The sequence below is a fragment of the Haliotis rubra genome, unplaced genomic scaffold, assembly GCF_003918875.1.
Source record: "Haliotis rubra isolate DU_JTF1 unplaced genomic scaffold, ASM391887v1 Scf737, whole genome shotgun sequence".
NCBI classification, from domain to species: Eukaryota; Metazoa; Mollusca; class Gastropoda; order Lepetellida; family Haliotidae; genus Haliotis; species Haliotis rubra.
Window position 1 is genome coordinate 837 of NW_025767454.1, and position 25,231 is coordinate 26,067.

The 25,231-nt window shown below is 38.4% G+C and overlaps 1 protein-coding gene and 1 long non-coding RNA gene across 2 annotated transcripts in view; both read right to left on the reverse strand.

Annotated features, from left to right (window-relative positions):
- Positions 1-8,690: 8,690 nt before the first annotated feature.
- LOC124259784 lies at positions 8,691-10,337 on the reverse strand. The gene is made up of 2 exons (XR_006893916.1): positions 9,172-10,337; positions 8,691-9,073 (listed from the first exon to the last, which is right to left on the reverse strand). It is a non-coding gene; the product is annotated as an uncharacterized LOC124259784 (long non-coding RNA).
- Positions 10,338-14,022: 3,685 nt separating this feature from the next.
- LOC124259782 (ankyrin-1-like) overlaps positions 14,023-25,231 on the reverse strand; it is a 33,900-nt gene continuing 22,691 nt past the window's right edge. Inside the window, exons 4-11 of the mRNA XM_046693987.1 lie at positions 24,270-24,458; positions 23,738-23,829; positions 21,039-21,255; positions 17,566-17,634; positions 16,803-17,366; positions 16,441-16,749; positions 14,388-14,810; positions 14,023-14,054 (exon numbers count right to left, since the gene is read on the reverse strand). Of these exons, the coding sequence (XP_046549943.1) occupies positions 14,023-14,054; positions 14,388-14,810; positions 16,441-16,749; positions 16,803-17,366; positions 17,566-17,634; positions 21,039-21,255; positions 23,738-23,829; positions 24,270-24,458 (1,895 nt within the window). The remainder of the gene's footprint in view (positions 14,055-14,387; positions 14,811-16,440; positions 16,750-16,802; positions 17,367-17,565; positions 17,635-21,038; positions 21,256-23,737; positions 23,830-24,269; positions 24,459-25,231) is intronic.

Sequence of the window (25,231 nt, forward strand, 5' to 3'; positions counted from 1 at the left end):
TCAATCTGCATCTTATTACCTAATCCTTTGATCTTCCTTGCGCATATTACATAACATATAACACACTTGCCTCAATGGACCTTAATTTATGATGTTGAGTATTTACTCCATGCACGAGAAATGCTAAATTGGAACCTTTGTCTGATAAACTGAGAGGTATAACGAATAATTATAACTTCATTAACTGAATAAAGTGATTGATGACAAATAAACAGGTGTAGGTTAATACCACCAAACATGGGTTACAGCAAGAGTGTAGTAATTGCATGCAATTTTGATTGCCTAAAAATCTTAGAGACCGACACTGTTTTGAGGGATACGAACTTCATTGTTGCACATATAAGCATTTGCTGTTTACTAAAGTTAAAACTGTATATACCTATTTACCTAAGTACATTTTCAAATTGTTCTAGCAGAAGGAAACGTGGGGTTGATTTAGTTTTCTGATTCAAATAAATCAAAAATGTGCTTTTAATATCATAGGCCAATAGACATCGCATTGTTACATGACATGATTAAACATCAAGATAAAAACACAGAAACAGGATCAAATAAGATTAGTCACCATACTATCCACGAATAATAAAATCCAAAAAGTGTAAACTGCTGGGGTACTTTATTACAATCAGGCAACAAGTACAGGGATATTTTCAAATAACGGGCATCCATCCTTCTTATTGTCCAACTGTTTATGTTGAAGAATTTTTGCCATGATGGACAGTTCCCCAGTCCCCTGTGTTCGTCGCGGTCAAAGGAGCAGGGACTGACCAGCTGACGTAACTAGATTACTGGCATTAATCACTCTAGATCAGTGCCCCTTTCAAGTGATATATGCATATTGTGAAGCTCTGATGTGTAACTGCTGAGAAAACTCTTTGTGAAAATCCTTCTGATGTGAGGTGTTGCTGGCTAGTATCCATACATGTAAGTGGAGTTGTTCCAGGTTGCAATGGAATCTGACATCCGTTGTCTGAGAAGCATGGACAACGATTCAGATGTAATGGTTGATCCACCAGGAAGGAGAGGAAATCTGGGAGCTTTGAGTGTGTTGGCCATCCGATACCACTAGATACAGTGTCATCTGATCATTCCTGATCTTGGCAAGGAATTGTGAGATAAGCTGTGTCATTGGGAATGCAAATGCAATCACGGGCATGCCTTCCCAAGAATATGGAACTAGGCTGATATGAGGTAACTGGCTTTTTGAGCAACGTCACACACAGATCTATATGAGGTTGCTCCCATGTGATCACTATCTGTATGAAGGCGTTCGGATGAAGTGTCCATTCCGAAGATGGGATCTCTTCCAGACGAGCTTATCTTCCCTTGGATGTGTCTAGCCATGACGCTGCAATCCATTAGATCATAAACTTCCTCTCTAAAGTTCCACGAGGACTAGAGAGTGGGTTCCCCTGAACCTGTTGATTTACCATGGAATTGTCAATGACAAGTATTAGGGTCTTTAGGTGTGCTGAATAGCTAAGAGAACTGCCCCATCTTAAATGGGACGTCCTGATCGGAGTCACACGGATCACGTCAGGAATATTCTACCAAGTGAGGTCCTTGAAAACTAGTTCTGATGGCTTAAGCTGTATCCATCGAAATTGGTTGGTCCAATCTTGAATGTATCTTTGATGTAGACATCGTTTTTTGTGTTAAATCATTCACAGAGTTTCTAGTAACAACATCTATTGATGTAGAGTGAGAAGATAGCTGAAACTTGGATCCACCCTGTCAATAACGAGCCTCTGAAGGATAAACTAAGCCTCGAAAGGTGTCAAATATTGCTCCAATAAATTTCTGCACCTTCTTGGAGTTTGCAGCTCTGACTTGAACAAGGAAGAACAAAGAACTCCAAATACCCAAAATTTGAAAAATGTAAATACATCAGCAACTGATATTCTGAATGGTAGAACCCTGGAAACAGAGTTTTTCATTGACAGCAAAGCGTAGGTAACACTGACAGTCTGGATGGATCTGAATGTGTAGTTATGCCTCTTGCAGGATAATTGAGATCACAGATAATGGAGTCCCTTAAAGAGATTGTCTGTCAGAGGTTCCATATGGACTATATCCGAAACTTGGGAGGTCATTTCAGATAAGCCCTAGTTTAGGATCTTCAGATTGATAATCATCAGGTCCGTTGAAACCTTCTTGGGGACCAGGAATACCAGGAAGAATAATAATGGTCTGGGCTCAAAGGATCCAGCACAAAGACAGACTTCTTTTCTAAGAGCTTGTCTATGGCTGCCATCACCACACAAAATTTTGTTCCCGGAGTTGATACTCACCAAGAGGGTCTTCATGGCAAATAACGACTAATGTCTGGAGAGTAAAGATCATTTAGACCTTTCCATCCTTCTTGCAATAGGGAGAAGTCAATGTTACAGCCCTGTGGAACCTCCTGTCTTCCTCTGATTGAAGACCTTCTATATTTCCCATTGAAGGGCTGTGAATAATAATAATAATAATGTTAAAATGTGTATAGCGCCTGAATCCAAGGTTTGCTCTAAGGCGCTTGGTCGAATGCTCTGTTGAAAAGAACTGTTTTAGTTCTATTTTGAATGGAATGATGTCTGACAAGTTTTCAAGTTTTTCAGGTAGTTGGTTCCATAACAGAGGACCTGCTTTTGGCGAAAGCTCTATCGCCATAACTCGCTCTGCGGGTAGAGGGCACTATTGCTTGTTTTGCAGAGGCTGATCTCAGAGTTCGTGATGGCTGATACCATGACACTAGTTCGGTCAGGTATTCTGGAGCTTGGTTGTGAAAGGCCTTGTGCACAAACACCAACACCGTGAAGATAATTCTTTGTCTAATTGGCAGCCAATGCAGTGTACGTAATGTTGGCGTGATGTGTGTTCATATTTGCCTGCACCAGTGATGAGTCTTACTGCTGCATTTTGTACATTTTGTTGATAGTTTGCTGCGATATGCCGAACATCAGAGCGTTGCAATAGTCCAATCGTGAAATAACCAGTGCTTGGACTAATGACTGGGTAGCTGATCTGTCAATGAAGTGCTTAATTTGGCTGATGTTTCTCAGATGGACAAAGGCAGATTTACAGACAGTGTCTGCATGCCGATCCATACTCAGGGAGGAGTCAAAGATAACTCCAGAGGTTTCGAGCCTGATCACTTGGTGATATTGTGCTGTCTCCTATCTTTAAGGTTGGCAAATCCATTTCCTCTGATAGAGACCTTGGCTTCAGCATGTTGTCAACTCTGATGAGATGGATGACCGACATTGATGCAGATGATGACCCCTCCTAAACAGTGTAAATTGGCATGCAAGATTCACCTTTGCCATGCTGTCTAGATCACTGCGTATCATCTCCTGGAATCTCCATCTTGAAAGTGGATGGATGATTTCAACTTCAAATCCTGTATCAAGGGAAGGCAATTTGACTGGTAAATATGTTACAAGTCGCATAAAAACCTTTTCCCTGAAAGAAGAACATCCCAAAGATCTGAATACTTGAGTGAAGACAAACACTCATTCAGATCCTTCATGATCTTAGACTGGAAGGATGACAGAGGCAACTTGCACTTAGCTCTGGTGTAGAAGAAAGAGGCCTCTGGTCTGTGAATTTCCATTGCAAAGTCCTCCTTGAGCCGGTAGAAATGGGACAACTAGTGCACTAACTAGTGCATAACTAGTAAGATAATGTCTACGTGGCTGAATTGTTATCTGAGGATTCCGTTCTTAAATCCATAAATGTAAAATCTGGATAATCTGAAATATCTGTAAAATGCTCTGTATAACTGTGAGAAGACATTTTTTAGTAGTGGTAAGTGCTCATAGCTGACCTTGTCGTATGGCCTGAGTCCTGGTGTCCAGGGTGAACCTTAGCTGAGGTGACAGTAGCATCTGGTGTGCTCTGCCCTGGCTCTCTTATGAGGAGTAGGAAGATCATGGACGACACTCTTATGGTGTAAAACATATCTTATTCAAAATATATTGAACTAGGATTGGTAAACAAGCCGTAATGGCTTATTTGAATACCTCTCCATTTCATTGGCACATGAATAAAACAAATATTAAATAATATGCAGCATGGTTGGAAAGCAAGCAACCTGCGTATTAAACATTATTAATCATTTGTCAAACCTATGCGATTTTATTATAAAAGTATGGACAGATTGTAGTATGAAAGAATTTACAAGTACATTTTGTTTGGATTACCATTTAGGACAGAATTTAAGTTATATCCATGTTCGTAAAATACATGCGATGTCTGATGTTAGAATAATTAGGACAAGTTAAGAAGTAATGTAAAAGTATCCTCATAGGGGTGACCACAGGAACAGAATGGATCATTTGAAATGTGCCGTTCGAACATGTGCGCTTTCAAATTACTGCACCCAAGTCTGAGGCGTGAGTGGATAATTTGGCAGAAACGTGTACCAAAGTTTTTATCGAATATATTAAAATTGGGTGGTTTTGATGATTGTAATGCATTTTTGAATTGGCCTATGGTTTCAATATCGTACATATTCTCAGGCAAATCATTCCATTGTCGTATTGTATCAGGTAAAAACGAGTTGCTATACAAATCACTACGACATCTTATAGTTTGAATGTTATTACTGTTTCTTAATCTATGGTCACTTAACTGTGATACTTTTTCAGGCAGTAGATCAGTTAAATAAACTGGTGTCATATGATGAACCATTTTGTAAAATAATGATAACTTGCTAATTTGTCTACGGTCAACTAGGGGCATAGAGTTAGTTTCCTTATATATTAAATCATGACTTGTTCCTCTAACTGCCCTGGCAAATCGTCCGCAGTGCGTCTAAATGTAGATTTTCGACAAGTTTTTTTTGTTCTTTAGTGCAGTTATCCCAAAGGTGCGAACAGTAATCGAACGTTGGTAATATATATGACTTGTACATTTGCTCTAATGATTTTCTAGATAATCTATATTTAAAACTACGTAGACAATTTACCAATGGACGAACCTTTTAACTAATTCACCAATGTGGGAGTTCCATTTACAGTCTGATTGCAAGGTTATTCCTAGGTGTTTATGGTAGACGAATTCAATAATGTCTACTCCATGCATTTTAAGCTTAGGAATTGGAAATTGATTACCGGTATTTCTGCGAGTGAATAAAACAGCTTCAGTCTTACCAGGATTAAAGCTAACCTGCCATATTTCAGCCCAGTGAGAGATCCTGTTTAGGTCATTATTTAAGGAAGCGGCAGTAACAACATGATTATCAACAATAACATATACGGAAGTATCATCGGCAAAAAAAGACGATTGTTACTACTGATACCCTCAATGATATCATTTATGTAAACTAAAAACAGTAATGGCCCAAGGACAGATCCTTGTGGCACCCCAGCAGTGACTTTATTTAGATCTGAATTGTAATTGTCTATTGCTACTCTTTGTAATCTGTTGTCAAGATAACTGGAAAACCAATCAAGTAACTTACCCTTAATACCATAAGCTTCTAATTTCGCTATGATTCCCTTATGCCAAACCTTGTCAAAAGCCTTGCTTATGTCACAGAAAACTGCCCTGACTTCTTTGCCATTGTCTAATGCATGTAGTATAAAATCATACAAGTATGGCAGTTGGTATCCCCAGGCATGAATCCTGACTGCAAATTCGTTAATACGTTATTATCTAAAAAAAAGTTAAACACATGTTTAAAAATACATTTCTCAAATACCTTTGATAAACAGCTGGTAAGAGCAACTGGTCTGTAGTTTTTACATTCATTAAAACTACCTTTTATGAATAGGAGTGACAATAGCTTCCTTCCATATTGTTGGGAATTTACAATATTCTAGGGATAAATTGAATAGATTAGTAAGAGGAAGTACAAAGGGATGGCACGATGGCACATTTTGATAAATCTGTTACCTATTTTGTCTGGTCCACTGGCTTTGGAAATATCAACTGATAATAGGATGTCTCTTACTTCTTGTGTAGTCAATACAAAAGACGCAGAGTGGAGTCTTTACTTTACATTCAAGTGTAGGAGTCTCCTTATCAGGATAGTCAACTTGTGCATGGTTAGCAAAATATTCATTAAATATATTTACTTTATCTTTACTATCATTGATCATATTATCGTTATGAATAATCGAAGGAAATTTCTTATAATCTCCATTTTTTTGGATTTTATATACTTATTCACTAAAGCCCACCAAAATTTAGAATTACTCCCTGATTGATCTTATCATCTAAATCAGAAATATATTTAAATTTGGCTGCTCTCACGGCTGCTGTTACTTTGTTCCGTAAAAGCCTAAATTTTTGCCAGTCTTTATCATAATTTCGAGTCTTTGCTTTTTTATGCTGTTTATTTCTTTTCCTGATAAGTATTCTTATAGCACTATTCATCCATGGATTGTCCTGAGGTCTTATAGTTACCACATTGTTTGGGACATAAATATCGCATATATTTCTCAAAACATCAACAAATTCATGTGTTAGTATATCAATATCATTACATCTATAGATAGAATCCCAGTCAACGTTGTTAAGGCCTCGATTCATTCCCTCAGTATTAGCTAAATCATAATAAAACACTTTCCTTTTAAATTTTAAAGGCGTTGAATCAGAGCCCCCAACAGAGACATAAACTGGACAATGATCACTGCAAAAGGATCAAAGCACACCCGAAGTGCAGAATGCAATTAGGGTTTGAAACAAAGATTAAATCAATTAACGTACTAGTCGTTTGGGTGATCCTTGTTGGTTCTGTGATAAGTTGCTGTAAGTCATATGTATCAAAGAAGATTGTCAATCCACGTTATTAGTCTAGTTATGTATATTGATGTTAAAGTCACCAGCAATAATAGTATCTATGCCCATGTCAATGCCATTACCAATTGATTGGAGGACTAGTTCCCAATAAAGATCACTTTTATCTGCTAGTAGGATGATCATGGAGGACACTCTTATCTTTAGATGGTGCTGACATTGCCTTCCCTTGATACAAGATTTGAAGTTAAATTACCTGAGCATATATCCATCAAGTAAGGGAAATTCGTGGATTATCAAATTTCAAAAAGGCTTCTGAATTACTGGTACTTCCTCAGTTCCAAAATTGGGTTAAAACAGCCAGATAGGGTCGATGCATGGGGCGCACTAGGATCAGATAGCACATTAGTAACACCAGGAGGATTAATTTAACAAATAGAGCATACAAGCAGATGGAGACTATGGCTGTGGCTATGATAAGCCCCACAATGGGCGACTAAAGCACAAAGAGTGTCAACACACTCCCAGCAATCACCATGCAGATCCTGAGGAGCTTGCAAACTGAGCAAGGTTTTAATACCTTTACGTGAACACCTGGTATCATAACTATTTCATAGTGATTCATTAACACATCCACTGTCATATCGAATCAGGACAAAATCCACCCGGACAAAATCCACCCCAAAATTGCAACCTAGGACAAAATCCACCCGGACAAAATCCACCCTAATAAAATCCACCCAAAGAAAAAAAAAATCTTAAGTAGATGATCTCAAACTCATTTAAAATAAACAGGATGATCTCAAACTCATTAAAAAAGTATGTTCTATCAAAACATGAGTATAAAGGGCTCCAATCAGGCTTGCAAATACATCCTTATTCTTTAAGGGGATTATGGAATGATCAAATGTGTGAGACTACTTAATGATACATGAAAGAGGATTAAGTAGTGATCAAAATGTGACAAATGGAGAAACCTTTAATGTTTGAAACAACATCTAAGAACAACAGCCAATTTGGAAAACGTAAATCCTATCAAAACAATGCTTGAGAAAAACAACTTGGTCAAAGATCAGCACACACTAAAACTTTTAACAATAGCAATTTGAGAAGGGTGGATTTTGTCCATTTTTGTTAAGAAGAGGTGGATTTGGGGTTGCAATTTTGGGATGGATTTTGTCCAGGTGGATTTTGTCCGGGTGGATTTTGTCTGGTCACAAATCATATCGCATGGTGTCATTCACTGGATCATCCAAACTTGATTTTACAACAATGTACAGTTGTAATATTGCTCAAACAAATATATACTCATGATATAGTCACAATAGTACCATTGACTTTGCTTTCAGCAGAGATTTCTTATGAATCTGGAAAGGGATAGCTACTATTGTACCCAAGGAGGAAGATGAAATATTAGAGTTACACATGATAACCAAATAAGAAGCCAAGCCTCAGAAATCAATTTCTAACCAAAAAAACTCAGAAAACAAGTAAACATATGCGTGCATGTATACCACAACAAACAATAAGAAATTTCAATATGAAATGTACCTCTATGAGTAGAGGTAACTCCTACGGATAGCACTTGGAGGACCACAAGGAAGGAAGACATCAAACTTGGACTTAAACAATTTTTTTCAAGCTAAACCTGTGGACTCAGAGACAGATTTCAGGAAAAAGGCAATCACAGCTTGGATATATGTATTTGTAAGAATTTTTAAGTTAATTTCCAACTTTTTTTTAACAGAGTATAGCTGGAATATTACTATGAAGTCAGCTTTTAGCAAAATATCTTCTGAATATAAAACAAGTTTATCATATTTATTTAAATGCATCAAACCACTTTAAACTAAGACTGGAACTTCTTTCTACCACAGTTAATGTATTCCTGGAAGGTGTATTTGTGAAGATACAAGACTACTTTACTGTTAAATAAACTTCACAAAACAAACCATTAACACAACTTTATATGATGCACATTTTGTTCCTGCTAGTACAGAAAACAAATTAGGACAATATACACACATTTCTTAAGGGTAATCTATAACTAGCAACTGAAACACATTACCAAACTTATGTCATGTCATGCTGAACTGCTGCATAAATAGGTGTGATCCTAAACCTTACTCTATCACTAATATCTGCACCATTTTCTATTGATACTGAACACTTTAATGTTTGGCATGCTGAGCTGCTACATGAAGTAGTGTCACCCCTTTCATATCTTTTGCATTAAACTCTCCAAGTTTCTCTATGAGATACTCAACAGTTTCATATTTGGCAGGCTAAACTAATGCCACATGAAGTGGTGTGACTCCATTCTTATCTTCTACATTAACATTCACACCTTTCTCAATGAGATTCTGAACAGTTTCACGTTTGGTATGCTGAACTGCTACATGAAGTGGTGTGACTCCATTTTATCTTCTACATTAACATTCACACCTTTCTCAATGAGATTCTGAACAGTTTCACGTTTGGTATGCTGAACTGCTACATGAAGTGGTGTGACTCCATGGAAGTCTTCTGCATTAACACTGACATCTTTCTCTATGAGATATTGAACAGTTTCATGTTTGTCATGCTGAACTGATACACGAAGTGGTGCGACTCCATTGTTATCTTTTCCATTAACATTTGCACCTTTTTCTATGAGATACTCAACAGTTTCATGTTCGGTATGCTGAACTGCTATATCATGGAATAATCATTCATACGAAAATTCATTATTAATTATAACCACTACAAGCGATATATTAGGATTCAGATAATAGGAAAATATAAATATACAACTGTTTCATGTTTGGCATACTGAACCGCTACATGACCACGGTGTGACTCCATGGAAGTCTTCTGCATTAACACTGGCACCTTTCTCTATGAGATACAGAACACGTTCATGTTTGGCATGCTTAACTGCTACATGAAGTGGTGTGACTCCATGGAAGTCTTTGCATTAACACTGGCACCTTTCTCTATGAGATACTTAACACTTTCATGTTTGGCATGCTGAACTGCCCCATTAAGTGGTGTGACTCCATACCTCTCTTCTCCATTAACATTCACATGTTTCACTATGAACATTCTCTGTATATGCTGAACTGCTACATGAAGTGGTGTGACTCCAATCTGATCTGTTACATTTACATGTGCACCTTTCTCTATGAGATACTCAACAGTTTCATGTTTGGCATGCTGAACTGCTACACGGAGTGGTGTGACTCCATTCTTATCTTCTGCATTGACATTTGCACCTTTCTCTATGAGATTCTGAACAGTTTCACGTTTGGTATGCTGAACTGCTACATGAAGTGGTGTGACTCCATTTTATCTTCTGCATTAACACTGACATCTTTCTCTATGAGATATTGAACAGTTTCATGTTTGTCATGCTGAACTGATACAAGTAAGTGGTGCGACTCCATTGTTATCTTTTCCATTAACATCTGCACCTTTCTCTATGAGGATACTCAACAGTTTCATGTTTGGTATGCTGAACTGCTATATCAAGGAATAATAATTCATACGAAAATTCATTATTAATTATAACCACTACAAGCGACATATTAGGATTCAGATAATAGGAAAATATAAATATAGAATATTAGTTTCATCATGTATCAGTAATAGCTTGAGAAAGACTCCTGTCAAAAGTAGTAAAACTCATCTCACAGACATACTATTATGTTACGGCTGCACAATTTCACAGATGTTCAGGATAAATCCTAGCCTAAGGTTTCAAGGACTCAAACCTTTCAGTAAGACAAAGTAATCTCTAGACGATTTAATGAACTGCTTTGATAAAGTAAACATGTCATCACCTCCATTAAAATATAAATATTGTGCAAACACTTTAAATTAGGGTCATTAAAGCCATCTATTGTAAACACCATAATCATCAAAGCAACATGTCAGCACAATTAGTGCCAGTTAAATTAGGAAGCTTCCAGGACATGTGTCAACACAATATAGTGCCAGTTGAAATAGGGTTAGCAGGATTAAGTACTTACTCCCTGTCTGGTCATTTCATTTGTAGGACACACCCCATACCTCATATTCTGTATTTCATTGGTTAGTATAGGTAACACCCATTTTGTATCATTCAACGAATCATAATCGTTTTATTGTTTCAATTTTAGATAAATAGTCACCAACTCCATTAGTTCGTCAGTGGGGATTAAGACTCCCAACACAGGTCATCTCTAACCCTCGGCCCAAAGGGTTGTACCGACTCTGTGGCCACCCCATATTATTTCTTTTTGTTAATAAAATTGTAATTAGCTTCTTGTGACTTCGGACTCTTTGCTGAGCTAATTCCCCCCAAGCAGACCAGCACGCCAGTTAGATAAGGGGTTTCACCAGAATACTCACTTGGACCCAAGACCCTTATCACAATAGCTAAATAAAGGAATGTGACTCCAGTCTTATCTATTGCACTAACATTGGCACCTTTCTCTATGAACTGAACACTTTCATGTAAGGTATGCTTAACTGCTACATGAAGTGGTGTGAATCGATTCTTATCTTCTGCATTAATGTTTGCACTTTTCTCTATAAGATACTGAACAGTTTCACGTTTGGCATGCTGAACAGCTACATGAAGTGGTGTGACTCAATTCTTATCTTCTCCATTAACATTGGCACCTTTTTCTGTGAGATACTCAACAGTGACGTGTTTTGCATGCTCAGTTGCTACATGAAGTGGGTGTGACTCCATTCTTATCTTCTGCATTAACATTTGCACTTTGCTCTCTGAGAGATACTCAAAAGTTTCATATTTGGCATGCTGAACTGCTGCACGAAGTGGTGTGACTCAATCTGATCTTCGGCATTAACATTTGCTCCTCTCTCTATGAGTTACTGAACAGTTTCATGTTTGGCATGCTGCACTGCTACATGAAGTGGTGTGACTCCAATCTGATCTTTGGCATTAACATTTGCTCCCTCTCTATGAGATACTGAACAGTTTCATGTTTGGCATGCTGAACTGCTACATGAAGTGGTGTGACTCCAATCTGATCTTTGACATTAACATTTGCTCCCTCTCTATGAGATACTGAACAGTTTCATGTTTGGCATGCTGAACTGCTGCACGAAGTGGTGTGCTGTGACTCCATTCTTATCTTTTTGCATTACCATTTGCATCTTTTCTCTATTAGATACTGAACACTTTCATGTTTGGCATGCTGAACTGCTACATGCAGTGGTGTGACTCCATTCTTATCTTCTGCATTGACATTTGCACCTTTGTCTATTAGATACTTGAAAACTTTCATGTTTGGCATGCTGAACTGCTACACGGAGTGGTGTGACTTCATTCTTATCTTTTGCATTAACATTTGCACCTTTCTCTATGAGATACTGAACACTTTCATGTTTGGCATGCTGAACTGCTACATGAAGTGGTGTGACTCCATTCTTATCTTTTGCATTGACATTTGCACCTGTTCTCTATCAGATACTGAACACTTTCATGTTTGGTATGCTGAACTGCTACACAGAGTGGTGTGACTCCATTCTTATCTTTTGCATTGACATTTGCACCTTTCTCTATGAGATACTGAACACTTTCATGTTTGGCATGCTGAACTGCTACATGAAGTGGTGTGACTCCATTCTTATCTTTTGCATTGACATTTGCACCTTTCTCTTTGAGATACTGAACACTTTCATGTTTGGTATGCTGAACTGCTACACAGAGTGGTGTGACTCCATTCTTATCTTTGCATTGACATTTGCACCTTTCTCTATCAGATACTGAACACTTTCATGTTTGGCATGCTGAACTGCTACATGAAGTGGTGTGACCTCCATACAAGTCTTCTGCATTAATATTCACACCTTTCTCTATGAGAGATACTCAACAGTTTCATGTTTGGCATGCTCAGTTGCTACATGAAGTGGTGCGGATTTCATTCATACCTTCTGCATTAACACTGGCACCTTTCTCTATGAGATACTCAACAGTTTCATGTTTGGCATGCTGAACTGCTACATAAAGTGGTGTGACTCCATTCATATCTTTGCATTAACATTGGCACCTTTCTCTAAGAGATACTGAACAGTTTCATGTTTGGCATGCTGAACTGCTACACGGAGTGGTGTGACTCCATTCTTATCTTCTGCATTAACACTGGCACCTTTCTCCATGAGATACTCAACAGTTTCATGCTTAGCATGCTGAACTGATACATGAAGAGGTGTGACTTCATTCTTCACTTCTGCATGAACATTCGTGACCTTTCTTTATGAGATACTGGACAGTTTCATGCTTGGCATGCTCCAGCTGCTACATGAAGTGGTGTGACTCCATTCTTATCTTCTGCATTAACATTGGCACCTTCTCTATGAGATACTCAACTGTTTCATGTTTGGCATACTGAACTGATACACGAAGTGGGTGTGACTCCATGGAAGTCTTCTGCATTAACACTGGCACCTTCTCTATGAGATACAGAACACGCTCATGTTTGGCATGCTGAACTGCTACGAAGTGGTGTGACTCCTTTCTTATCTTCTGCATTAACATTGGCACCTTCTCTATGAGATACTCAACTGTTTCATGTTTGGCATACTGAACTGATACACGAAGTGGTGTGGACTCCATGGAAGTCTTCTGCATTAACACTGGCACCTTTCTCTATGAGATACAGAACACGTTCATGTTTGGCATGCTGAACTGCTACATGAAGTGGTGTGACTCCATGGAAGTCTTTTGCATTAACACTGGCACCTTTCTCTATGAGACACCTCAACAGTTTCATGTTTGGCATGCTGAACTGCTACACGGAGTGGTGTGACTCCATTCTTATCTTCTGCATTGACATTTGCACCCTTCTATGGGATTCTGAACAGTTTCATGTTTGGCATGCTGAACTGCTGCACGGAGTGGTGTGACTCTATTCTTATCTTCTGCATTAACACTGGCACCTTTCTCTATGAGATACTGAACAGTTACATGTTTGGCATGCTGAACTGCTACATGAAGAGGTGTGACTTCATTCTTAACTTCTGCATGAACATTCGGCACCTTTCTTTATGAGATACTGGACAGTTTCATGTTTGGCATGCTGAACTGCTACATGAAGTGGTGTGACTCCTTTCATATTCTTTGCATTAACACTGGCACCTTTCTATGAGATACTCAACAGTTTCATGTTTGGCATGCTGAACTGATACACGAAGTGGTGCTGACTCCATTGTTATCTTTTTCCATTAACATTTGCACCTTTTTCTATGAGATACTCAACAGTTTCATGTTCGGTATGCTGAACTGCTATATCATGGAATAATCATTCATACGAAAAATTCATTATTAATTATAACCACTACAAGCGATATATTAGATTCAGATAATAGGAAAATATAAATATACAACTGTTTCATGTTTGGCATACTGAACTGCTACATGAAGTGGTGTGACTCCATGGAAGTCTTCTGCATTAACACTGGCACCTTTCTCTATGAGATACAGAACACGTTTCATGTTTGGCATGCTTAACTGCTACATGAAGTGGTGTGACTCCATTGGAAGTCTTTTGCATTAACACTGGCACCTTTCTCTATGAGATACTCAACAATTTCATGCTTAGCATGCTGAACTGCTACATGAAGTGGTGTGACTCCATTCTTATCTACTGCATTAACACTGGCACCTTTCTCTATGAGATACTGAACAGTTTCATGTTTGGCATGCTGAACTGCTACACGGAGTGGTGTGACTCCATTCCTATCTTCTGCATTCACATTTGCACCTTTCTCTATGAGATTCTGAACAGTTTCATGTTTGGCATGCTGAACTGCCCCATTAAGTGGTGTGACTCCATACCTCTCTTCTCCATTAACATTCACATGTTTCACTATGAACATTCTCTGTATATGCTGAACTGCCAAACTGAGTGGAAGCTGACTCCTTTCTGATCTGTTACATTTACATGTGCACCTTTCTATGAGATACTCAACAGTTTCATGTTTGGCATGCTGAACTGCTACCGCGAGTGGTGTGACTCCATTCTTATCTTCTGCATTGACATTTGCACCTTTCTCTATGAGATTCTGAACAGTTTCACGTTTGGTATGCTGAACTGCTACATGAAGTGGTGTGACTCCATTTTATCTTCTGCATTAACACTGACATCTTTCTCTATGTGGATATTGAACAGTTTCATGTTTGTCATGCTGAACTGATACGAAGTGGTCGCGACTCCATTGTTATCTTTTCCATTAACATCTGCACCTTTTTTCTATGAGATACTCAACAGTTTCATGTTGTATGCTGAACTGCTATATCATGGAATAATAATTCATACGAAAATTCATTATTAATTATAACCACTTACAAGCGATATATTAGGATTCAGATAATAGGAAAATATAAATATAGAATTAGTTTCATCATGTATCAGTAATAGCTTGGAGAAAGACTCCTGTCAAAAGTAGTAAAACTCATCTCACAGACATACTATTATGTTACGGCTGCACAATTTCACAGATGTTCAGGATAAATCCTAGCCTAAGGTTTCAAGGACTCAAACCTTTCAGTAAGACAAAGTAATCTCTAGACGATTTAATGAACTGCTTTGATAAAGTAAACATGTCATCACCTCCATTAAAATATAAATATTATTGCAAACACTTTAAATTAGGGTCATTAAGCCATCTATTGTAACACCATAATCATCAAAGCAACATGTCAGCACAATTAGTGCCAGTTAAATTAGGAAGCTTCAGGACATGTGTCAACACTAATATAGTGCCAGTTGAAATAGGATTAGCAGGATTAAAGTACTCTCCTGTCTGGTCATTTCATTTGTAGGACACACCCCATACCTCATATTCTGTATTTCATTGGTTAGTATAGGTAACACCCATTTTGTATCATTCAACTTAATCATAATCTTTTTATTGTTCAATTTTAGATAAATAGTCACCAACTCCATTAGTTCGTCGGTAGGGTTTAAGACTCCCAACACAGGTCATCTCTCTAACCCTCAGCCCAGAGGGTTGTACCGACTCTCTGTGGCCACCCCATATTATTTCTTTTTGTTAATAAAATTGTAATTAGCTTCTTGTGACTTTCGAACTCTTTGCTGAGCTAATTCCCCCAAGCAGACCAGCACGCCAGTTAGATAAGGGGTTTCACCAGAATACTCACTTGGACCCAAGACCCTTATCACAATAGCTAAATAAAGGAATGTGACTCCAGTCTTATCTATTGCACTAACATTGGCACCTTTCTCTATGAACTGAACACTTTCATGTAAGGTATGCTTAACTGCTACATGAAGTGGTGTGAATCGATTCTTATCTTCTGCATTAATGTTTGCACTTTTTTCTCTATAAGATACTGAACAGTTTCACGTTTGGCATGCTGAACAGCTACATGAAGTGGTGTGACTCAATTCTTATCTTCTCCATTAACATTGGCACCTTTTCTTTGAGATACTCAACAGTGACGTGTTTTGCATGCTCAGCTGCTACATGAAGTGGTGTGACTCAATTCTTATCTTCTGCATTAACATTTGCACTTTGCTCTCTGAGATACTCAAAAGTTTCATATTTGGCATGCTGACCTGCTGCACGAAGTGGTGTGACTCAATCTGATCTTCAGCATTAACATTTGCTCCTCTCTATGAGATACTGAACAGTTACATGTTTGGCATGCTGAACTGCTACATGAAGTGGGTGTGACTCAATCTGATCTTTGGCATTAACATTTGCTCCTCTCTATGAGATACTGAACAGTTTCATGTTTGGCATGCTGAACTGCTACTTGAAGTGGTGTGACTCCAATCTGATCTTTGGCATTAACATTTGCTCCTCTCTCTATGAGATACTGAACAGTTTCATGTTTGGCATGCTGAACTGCTACATGCAGTGGTGTGACTCCATTCTCATCTTCTGCATTGACATTTGCACCTTTCTCTATTAGATACTGAGCAGATTCATGTTTGGCATGCTGAACTGCTACATGAAGTGGTGCGACTCCATTCTTATCTTCTGCATTGACATTTGCACCTTTCTCTATTAGATGCTTAACAGTTTCATGTTTGGCATGCTGAACTGCTACATAAAGTGGTGTGACTCCATTCTTATCTTTTGCATTGACATTTGCACGTTCTCTATGAGATACTGAACACTTTCATGTTTGGGATGCTGAACTGCTACACAGAGTGGTGTAACTCCATTCTTATCTTTTGCATTGACATTTGCACCTTTCTCTATCAGATACTGAACACTTTCATGTTTGGCATGCTGAACTGCTACACGGAGTGGTGTGACTCCATTCCTATCTTCTGCATTGACATTTGCACCTTTCTCTATTAGATAGTGAACAGTTTCATGTTTGGCATGCTGAACTGCTACATGAAGTGGTGCGACTCCATTCTTATCTTCTGCATTGACATTTGCACCTTTCTCTATTAGATACTTAACAGTTTCATGTTTGGCATGCTGAACTGCTACATGAAGTGGTGTGACTTCATTCTTATCTTTTGCATTGACATTTGCACCGTTCTCTATGAGATACTGAACACTTTCATGTTTGGGATGCTGAACTGCTACACAGAGTGGTGTGACTCCATTCTTATCTTTTGCATTGACATTTGCACCTTTCTCTATCAGATACTGAACACTTTCATGTTTGGCATGCTGAACTGCTACCGCAGATTGGTGTGACTCCATTCCTATCTTCTGCATTGACATTTGCACCTTTCTCTATTAGATAGTGAACAGTTTCATGTTTGGCATGCTGAACTGCTACATGAAGTGGTCTGACTCCATACATATCTACTGCATTAACATTGGCACCTTTCTCTATGAGATACTGAACAGTTTCATGTTTGGCATGCTGAACTGCTACATGAAGTGGTGTGACTCCATACATATCTACTGCATTAACACGGGCACCTTTCTCAATGAGATACTGAACAGTTACATGTTTGGCATGCTGAACTGCTGCTATGGAAGAAGTGTGACTCCTTTCATATTCTTTTGTATTAACATTGGCACGTTTCTATGAGATACTGAACAGTTTCATGTTTGGCATGCTGAACTGCTACATAAAGTGGTGTGGACTCCATTCTTATCTTTTGCATTAACACTGGCACCTTTCTCTATGAGATAACTCAACTGTTTCATGTTTGGCATGCTGAACTGATACACGAAGTGGTGTGACTCCATACATATCTACTGCATTAACACTGGCACCTTTCTCTATGAGATACTGAACAGTTTCATGTTTGGCATGCTGAACTGCTGCTAACGAAGTGGTGTGACTCCATTCCTATCTTCTGCATTCACATTTGCACCTTCTCTATGAGATTCTGAACAGTTTCATGTTTGGCATGCTGAACTGCCCCATTAAGTGGTGTGTGGACTCCATACCTCTCTTCTCCATTAACATTCACATGTTTCACTATGAACATTCTCTGTATATGCTGAACTGCCAAACTGAGTGAAGCTCTAATTTTCTGATCTGTTACATTTACATGTGCACCTTTCTCTATGAGATACTCAACAGTTTCCATGTTTGGCATGCTGAACTGCTACACGGAGTGGTGTGACTCCATTCTTATCTTCTGCATTGACATTTGCACCTTCTCTATGAGATTCTGAAACAGTTTCACGTTTGGTATGCTGAACTGCTACATGAAGTGATGCTGACTCCATTGTTATCTTTCCATTAACATCTGCACCTTTTTCTATGAGATACTCAACAGTTTCATGTTAGGGGTATGCTGAACTGCTATATCATGGAATAATAATTCATCGCTGAAAAATTCATTATTAATTATGGAAGCCACTACAAAGCGATATATTAGATTCAGATAATAGGAAAATATAAATATAGAATATTAGTTTCATCATGTATCAGTAATAGCTTGGAGAAAGACTCCTGTCAAAAGTAGTAAACTCATCTCTACAGACATACTATTATGTTACGGCTGCACAATTTCACAGATGTTCAGGATAAATCCTAGCCCTAAGGTTTCAAGCTGACTCAAACCTTTCAGTAAGACAAAGTAATCTCTAGACGATTTAATGAACTGCTTTGATAAAGTAAACATATCATCACCTTCCATTAAAATATATAAATATTGTGCAAACACTTTAAATTAGGGTCATTAAGCCATCTATTGTAACACCATAATCATCAAAGCAACATGTCAGCACAATTAGGTGCCAGTTAAATAAGGAAGCTTCCAGGACGTGTGTCAACCTATTATAGTGCCAGTTGAAATAGGGATTAGCAGGGATTAAGTACTCTCCCTGTCTGGTCATTTCCTATTTGTAGGACACACCCCATACCTCATATTCTGTATTTCATTGGTTGGTATAGGTAACACCCATTTTGTATCATTCAACTCATCATAATCTTTTATTGTTCAATTTTAGATAAATAGTCACCAACTCCATTAGTTCACGGTCCCGGTGGGTTTGACTCCCAACACAGGTCATCTCTAACCCTCAGCCCAGAGGGTTGTACCGACTCTCTGTGGCCACCCCATATTATTTCTTTTGTTAATAAAATTGTAATTAGCTTCTTGTGACTTGAACTCTTTGCTGAGCTAATTCCCCAAAGACAGACTCAGCACCAGTTAGATAAGGGGTTTCACCAGAATACTCACTTGGACCCAAGACCCTTATCACAATAGCTAAATAAAGGAATGTGACTCCAGTCTTATCTATTGCACTAACATTGGCACCTTTCTCTATGAACTGAAACACTTTCATGTAAGGTATGCTTTAACTGCTACACATGAAGTGGTGTGAATCGATTCTTATCTTCTGCATTAATGTTTGCACTTTTCTCTATAAGATACTGAACAGTTTCACGTTTGGCATGCTGAACAGCTACATGAAGTGGTGTGACTCAATTCTTATCTTCTCCATTAACATTGGCACCTTTTTTCTTTGAGATACTCAACAGTGACGTGTTTTGCATGCTCAGCTGCTACATGAAGTGGTGTGACTCAATTCTTATCTTCTGCATTAACATTTGCACTTTGCTCTCCTGAGATACTCAAAAAGTTTCTATATTTGGCATGCTTTGACCTGCTGTAACGGAAGTGGTGTGACTCAATCTGATCTTCAGCATTAACATTTGCTCCTCTCTCTATGAGATACTGAACAGTTACATGTTTGGCATGCTGAACTGCACTGCATGAAGTGGTGTGACTCCAATCTGATCTTTGGCATTAACATTTGCTCCTCTCTATGAGATACTGAACAGTTTCATGTTTGGCATGCTGAACTGCTACTTGAAGTGGTGTGACTCCAATCTGATCTTTGGCATTAACATTTGCTCCTCTCTCTATGAGATACTGAACAGTTTCATGTTTGGCATGCTGAACTGCTACATGCAGTGGTGTGACTCCATTCTCATCTTCTGCATTGACATTTGCACCTTCTCTATTAGATACTGAGCAGATTCATGTTTGGCATGCTGAACTGCTACATGAAGTGAGTGCGACTCCATTCTTATCTTCTGCATTGACATTTGCACCTTTCTCTATTAGATACTTAACAGTTTTCACGTTGTTTGGCATGCTGAACTGCTACATAAAGTGGTGTGGACTCCATTCTTATCTTTTTGCATTGACATTTTACACGTTCTCTATGAGATACTGAACACTTTCATGTTTGGGATGCTGAACTGCTACACAGAGTGGTGTAACTCCATTCTTATCTTTTGCATTGACATTTGCACCTTTCTCTATCAGATACTGAACACTTTCATGTTTGGCATGCTGAACTGCTACACGGGTGAGTGCGACTCCATTCCTATCTTCTGCATTGACATTTGCACCTTTCTCATTAGATAGTGAACAGTTTCATGTTTGGCATGCTGAACTGCTACATGCATTGAAGATGCTGACTCCATTCTTATCTTCTGCATTGACATTTGCACCTTTCTCTATTAGATACTTAACAGTTTCATGTTTGGCATGCTGAACTGCTACATGAAGTGGTGTGACTTCATTCTTATCTCTTTGCATTGACATTTGCACCGTTCTCTATGAGATACTGAACACTTTCATGTTTGGGATGCTGAACTGCTACACAGAGTGTGGTGTGACTCCATTCTTATCTTTTGCATTGACATTTGCACCTTTCTCTATCAGATACTGAACACTTTCATGTTTGGCATGCTGAACTGCTACACGGAGTGGTGTGACTCCATTCCTATCTTCTGCATTGACATTTGCACCTTTCTCTATTAGATAGATGAACAGTTTCATGTTTGGCATGCTGAACTGCTACATGAAGTGGTCTGACTCCATACATATCTACTGCATTAACATTGGCACCTTTCTCTATGAGATACTGAACAGTTTCATGTTTGGCATGCTGAACTGCTACATGAAGTGGTGTGACTCCATACATATCTACTGCATTAACACGGGCACCTTTCTCAATGAGATACTGAACAGTTACATGTTTGGCATGCTGAACTGCTACATGAAGAAGTGTGACTCCTTTCATATTCTTTGTATTAACATTGGCACGTTTCTCTATGAGAGGATACTGAGACAGTTTCATGTTTGGCATGCTGAACTGCTACATAAAGTGGTGTGACTCCATTCTTATCTTTTGCATTAACATTGGCACCTTTCTCTAAGGATACTCAACTGTTTCATGTTTGGCATGCTGAACTGATACGAAGTGGTGCGACTCCATGGAAGTCTTCTGCATTAACACTGGCACCTTTCTCTATGAGGATACAGAACACGTTCATGTTTGGCATGCTCAGCTGCTACATGAGCGGTGGTGTGACTCCATTCTTATCTTCTGCATTAACACTGGCACCTTTCTCTATGAGATACTGAACAGTTTCATGTTTGGTATGCTGATCGCTGCTACGGAAGTGGTGTGACTCCTTTCTTATCTTTTGCATTAACACTGGCACCTTTCTCTATGAGATACTGAACAGTTTCATGTTTGGCATGCTGAACTGCTACATGAAGTGGTGTGACTCCTTTCATATTCTTTGCATTAACACTGGCACCTTTCTCCATGAGATACTGAACAGTTTCATGTTTGGCATGCTCAGCTGCTACATGAAGTGGTGTGACTTCATTCCTACTTTTTGCATTAACATTGGCAACTTTCTCCATACGATACTGAACAGTTTCATGTTCAGCACATGTTCTTTGTACATTAAATGTGTCGACTGTACCCTCCTTCAGTTCATCAAGAAGAAAGGGCCATTTATCCAAGAATAATCCCAGAATATCCACCCTATCTAACCGAATGGTAAGCTCTATGGGACTTAAATATTCATATTTGTGGCTGAAGGAATAACCAATATGTCGGAGGATGTCAATGATGTCAAACCATTTCTGTATGAATACAGTATTGCCAAGATGATTCAGTAGGTTGCTCCCTGTACATATTTCACAGAGGCCAAGAATGGCAGCATGTATTGGATGATCTCCATGATGACTATTATACTTCGGTCTAAGATATTCAACACAAGAGATGTTCCCCGCCTTACAGGCCAACATAAGAGGTGTCATTCCTGACACTGTGGCAGTAGACAAATGTTCAGGTTCAAGGAGGAGATGAAGTTTTACTTCACTTTCTATGTCTGACTGAGCAGCAAAGTGGAGTGGAAGCCATCCTTCTGAATTCTTTAGTGATTTGTCTACATTGAGTTGTAACAGGTATTCCACCATCTCTGCTGTGCCTATGTGAGCTGCAAGGTGCAGTGGTGTGTCTCCTCTACTTGTTGTACATGCAATGTTTCCACCATATTGATGAATCATTGACAGAGGATAAGTTTCTCTACATCCTGTTGCTAAAAGTACCAATTCATCACTTGAACAGCTTATACCAAGTGTGTAAAAGATTGGAATCAGTTCTAAAAATGCATCCATCTTCATTTGCCTCAATATACTCAAATACAATAAGGGTGTCACATTATGAAACTGTAATAAGAAGCATTTGGACAGCTGCACAAGCAGTTTTCTCCCTTTATCTGTTTTACACATTAAGTCGGCAAGTTTCTCTAAACTTTCCCAGTTATTCTTTTCTAACAACAATGCCACCAGTGGCCACTTGAAAATGTTCATGATTGATGCATCAAATGTATCCAGGATGTGATCAAAAGCAGTGTTGTCTGCAGTCTCAGAAGCACATGATGCAACAATGCAGGCTTCAGATATACAAGTCTTTCTCTTTAACATTTCTTGAATCAGTTCTGAATTTCCCCCTATAGATAGCACTGGCCAATACATCTTGTGTTGTTTCCGTCAACGCAACCTCTGATAAACAATTGTCAGCTGTTGCCATCAGATCCAGTACTATCAGGTTGCAGCCATTGAGTGCAAAATAACACAAGACAGAAGTAAACCGCATGGGACCAAGATATCTTCAATATGTAATGTTGGAATGTCCTCTGCAATACCAACAGCCAAAGCTGAAAGTCTTTCCACTGTTTGCTTACTGAAAATACTTTTGTGAAGATTTCTTTGGTGCAGTTCTGAAACCTTATAATTTTCCTTTTGTCTTCAACTTTCCAGAAACTATGTGTAAGAAATTCACAAAAATTCAGGATCCTGAAAAGCTGGATGTGTAATGATTAGTTCCTGGTTTGTGGACAACAATTCTTGTGTGAGTCTCTCAGAAAGAATACCAAACTTATTTCTGGGGATTAATATGATATGGTCAGATTCTGATGTTGGTGATGTTCTTACATATTCCAGTAAAACACTAAGGGTGCAGAACTTGAGCCCAGTTGTAAGTTTCTCTTTGCGGGACTTGAATGGAAATGACATCCATTACTGATTGATGTACAAACCTGTAGCTTTCTTTGTTTTCTACAAAGGTAAGATACATTGGGCACGTGTCTTGGCTTTACTCTCTAACTGATGAATGTCACAATTTCTGAAACTGAGCAGCTTCTCAAGGAGGTCGCTGTCTTCTTTGATCGGTCAAATGGATCAAAAAAGCTCCTATGTAGTTCCCCACCTTTCAGAAATTGCAACAACAACACCATATAACCTACTGGATCAGCATCTGACAGACTTCTTATATTCTCTGATAAACACTTCAGTGGCTTGGAGAAAAAGTTGATGCCTTGAGGATGGAGTGATTTATCTTTAGCAAAGACAGAGCAGCATTGGGGAATCCCATCAGGTCAGTGCTTTTGGACAATCCTTTGTTTCTCGATAATGTCAATGCAGGTGTCAGTTCCAAACAGTTTCAAATGACCTTCAAGAATAGCTAATCTTTCTTGTGCTTGGTTTTTCCTCAATGACTGAGAAATCAACATTTGGACATTTCTTAAGAAAAGTAATTTTACCAACACATGCTGACAATATATTTGAACGGCTCTTGTTATCACCAGTTTCGACAATTCCATTCTCTATTAAAGGGATGATCATAGGGAATTTCTTGTCCCATCTGTCCACCAGATCCTGAACCAGATTTGTTTTTCCAAAGGCATCATCTATCAAAACAACAAATGTTTGTTGAACTTTCCTTTCATTAAGTTTCACTGAATATAGTCCCACTGACTGGTGTCAGTCAGGAATTACAGCTATCCCGCACTCCTGTTCTGAGAAACTCTTTAGTAAAGCCAAACCAGCAGGCGCTCTTTCCATCGCCTGACCTGCCAGTGAGAACAACCACACCTCTTGAGTGAAGAAATTTTTCAGATTGTGTGATGAAGTGTGTCTTCACAAACGGTATCACTTTCAAATCTCTCAGGCAGAGTTTACTCTGATCTGCAAAAGTACAAGAAAAATAGTGTCACAACATTGAAAGTGCCTGCATTAGTAGGCAATGATTCAAAATACCAACTGAGACATATCCTTGACTCTATGTGCCTTCTGAGATTCATTTGTATTGTACCACACAATTTTGCCTAATTATATTATTATGTCATGAGGAAAACATGTCCATTTTCCTGCCTTGCATAAAAACCCAATACTGTGACAAAACATCAACATTAGTTTAACATATTTCAGTCTGCTACACATAATATTTCTTAATATGTATGTTACTAATCAAAGTCACTTTGTATGTTATCTGGTAATTGATATTTTATTTCTCTGTCCCTGTAAAATTAAGACCAGGCACCTTTGGGACAGAAAAGTTGCCAATGAGGGGAAGAGATATCAAGACAATTTTAAAAAACATAAGCAAGTTTTCAAATGAGTTTCAGAAGCTAGTAATGCGATACATTAGAGGCATCAATATTAAGGACTCAGATTGATTTTTAAATATTGGTCACAGATATAAAAACTAACATCCATTTACGTTCTATACTAAATCACAAGAAAGGCATGAACATAATGAAATAAAACAAAATTATATTTCTTATATGAGAACTTTTCATTCCCTGAGCCAAATATACATATTGCACATTTCTTTTCTGACAAGAAGATTTTCACCACATGTAAGCAGAAGAGGTGTTCTACCTTTCTTCATATCATCATGGTATTTCACTCTGATTAACCTGTAATAATGAAGGATGTTGTTATTAAGTTCAGAGGTT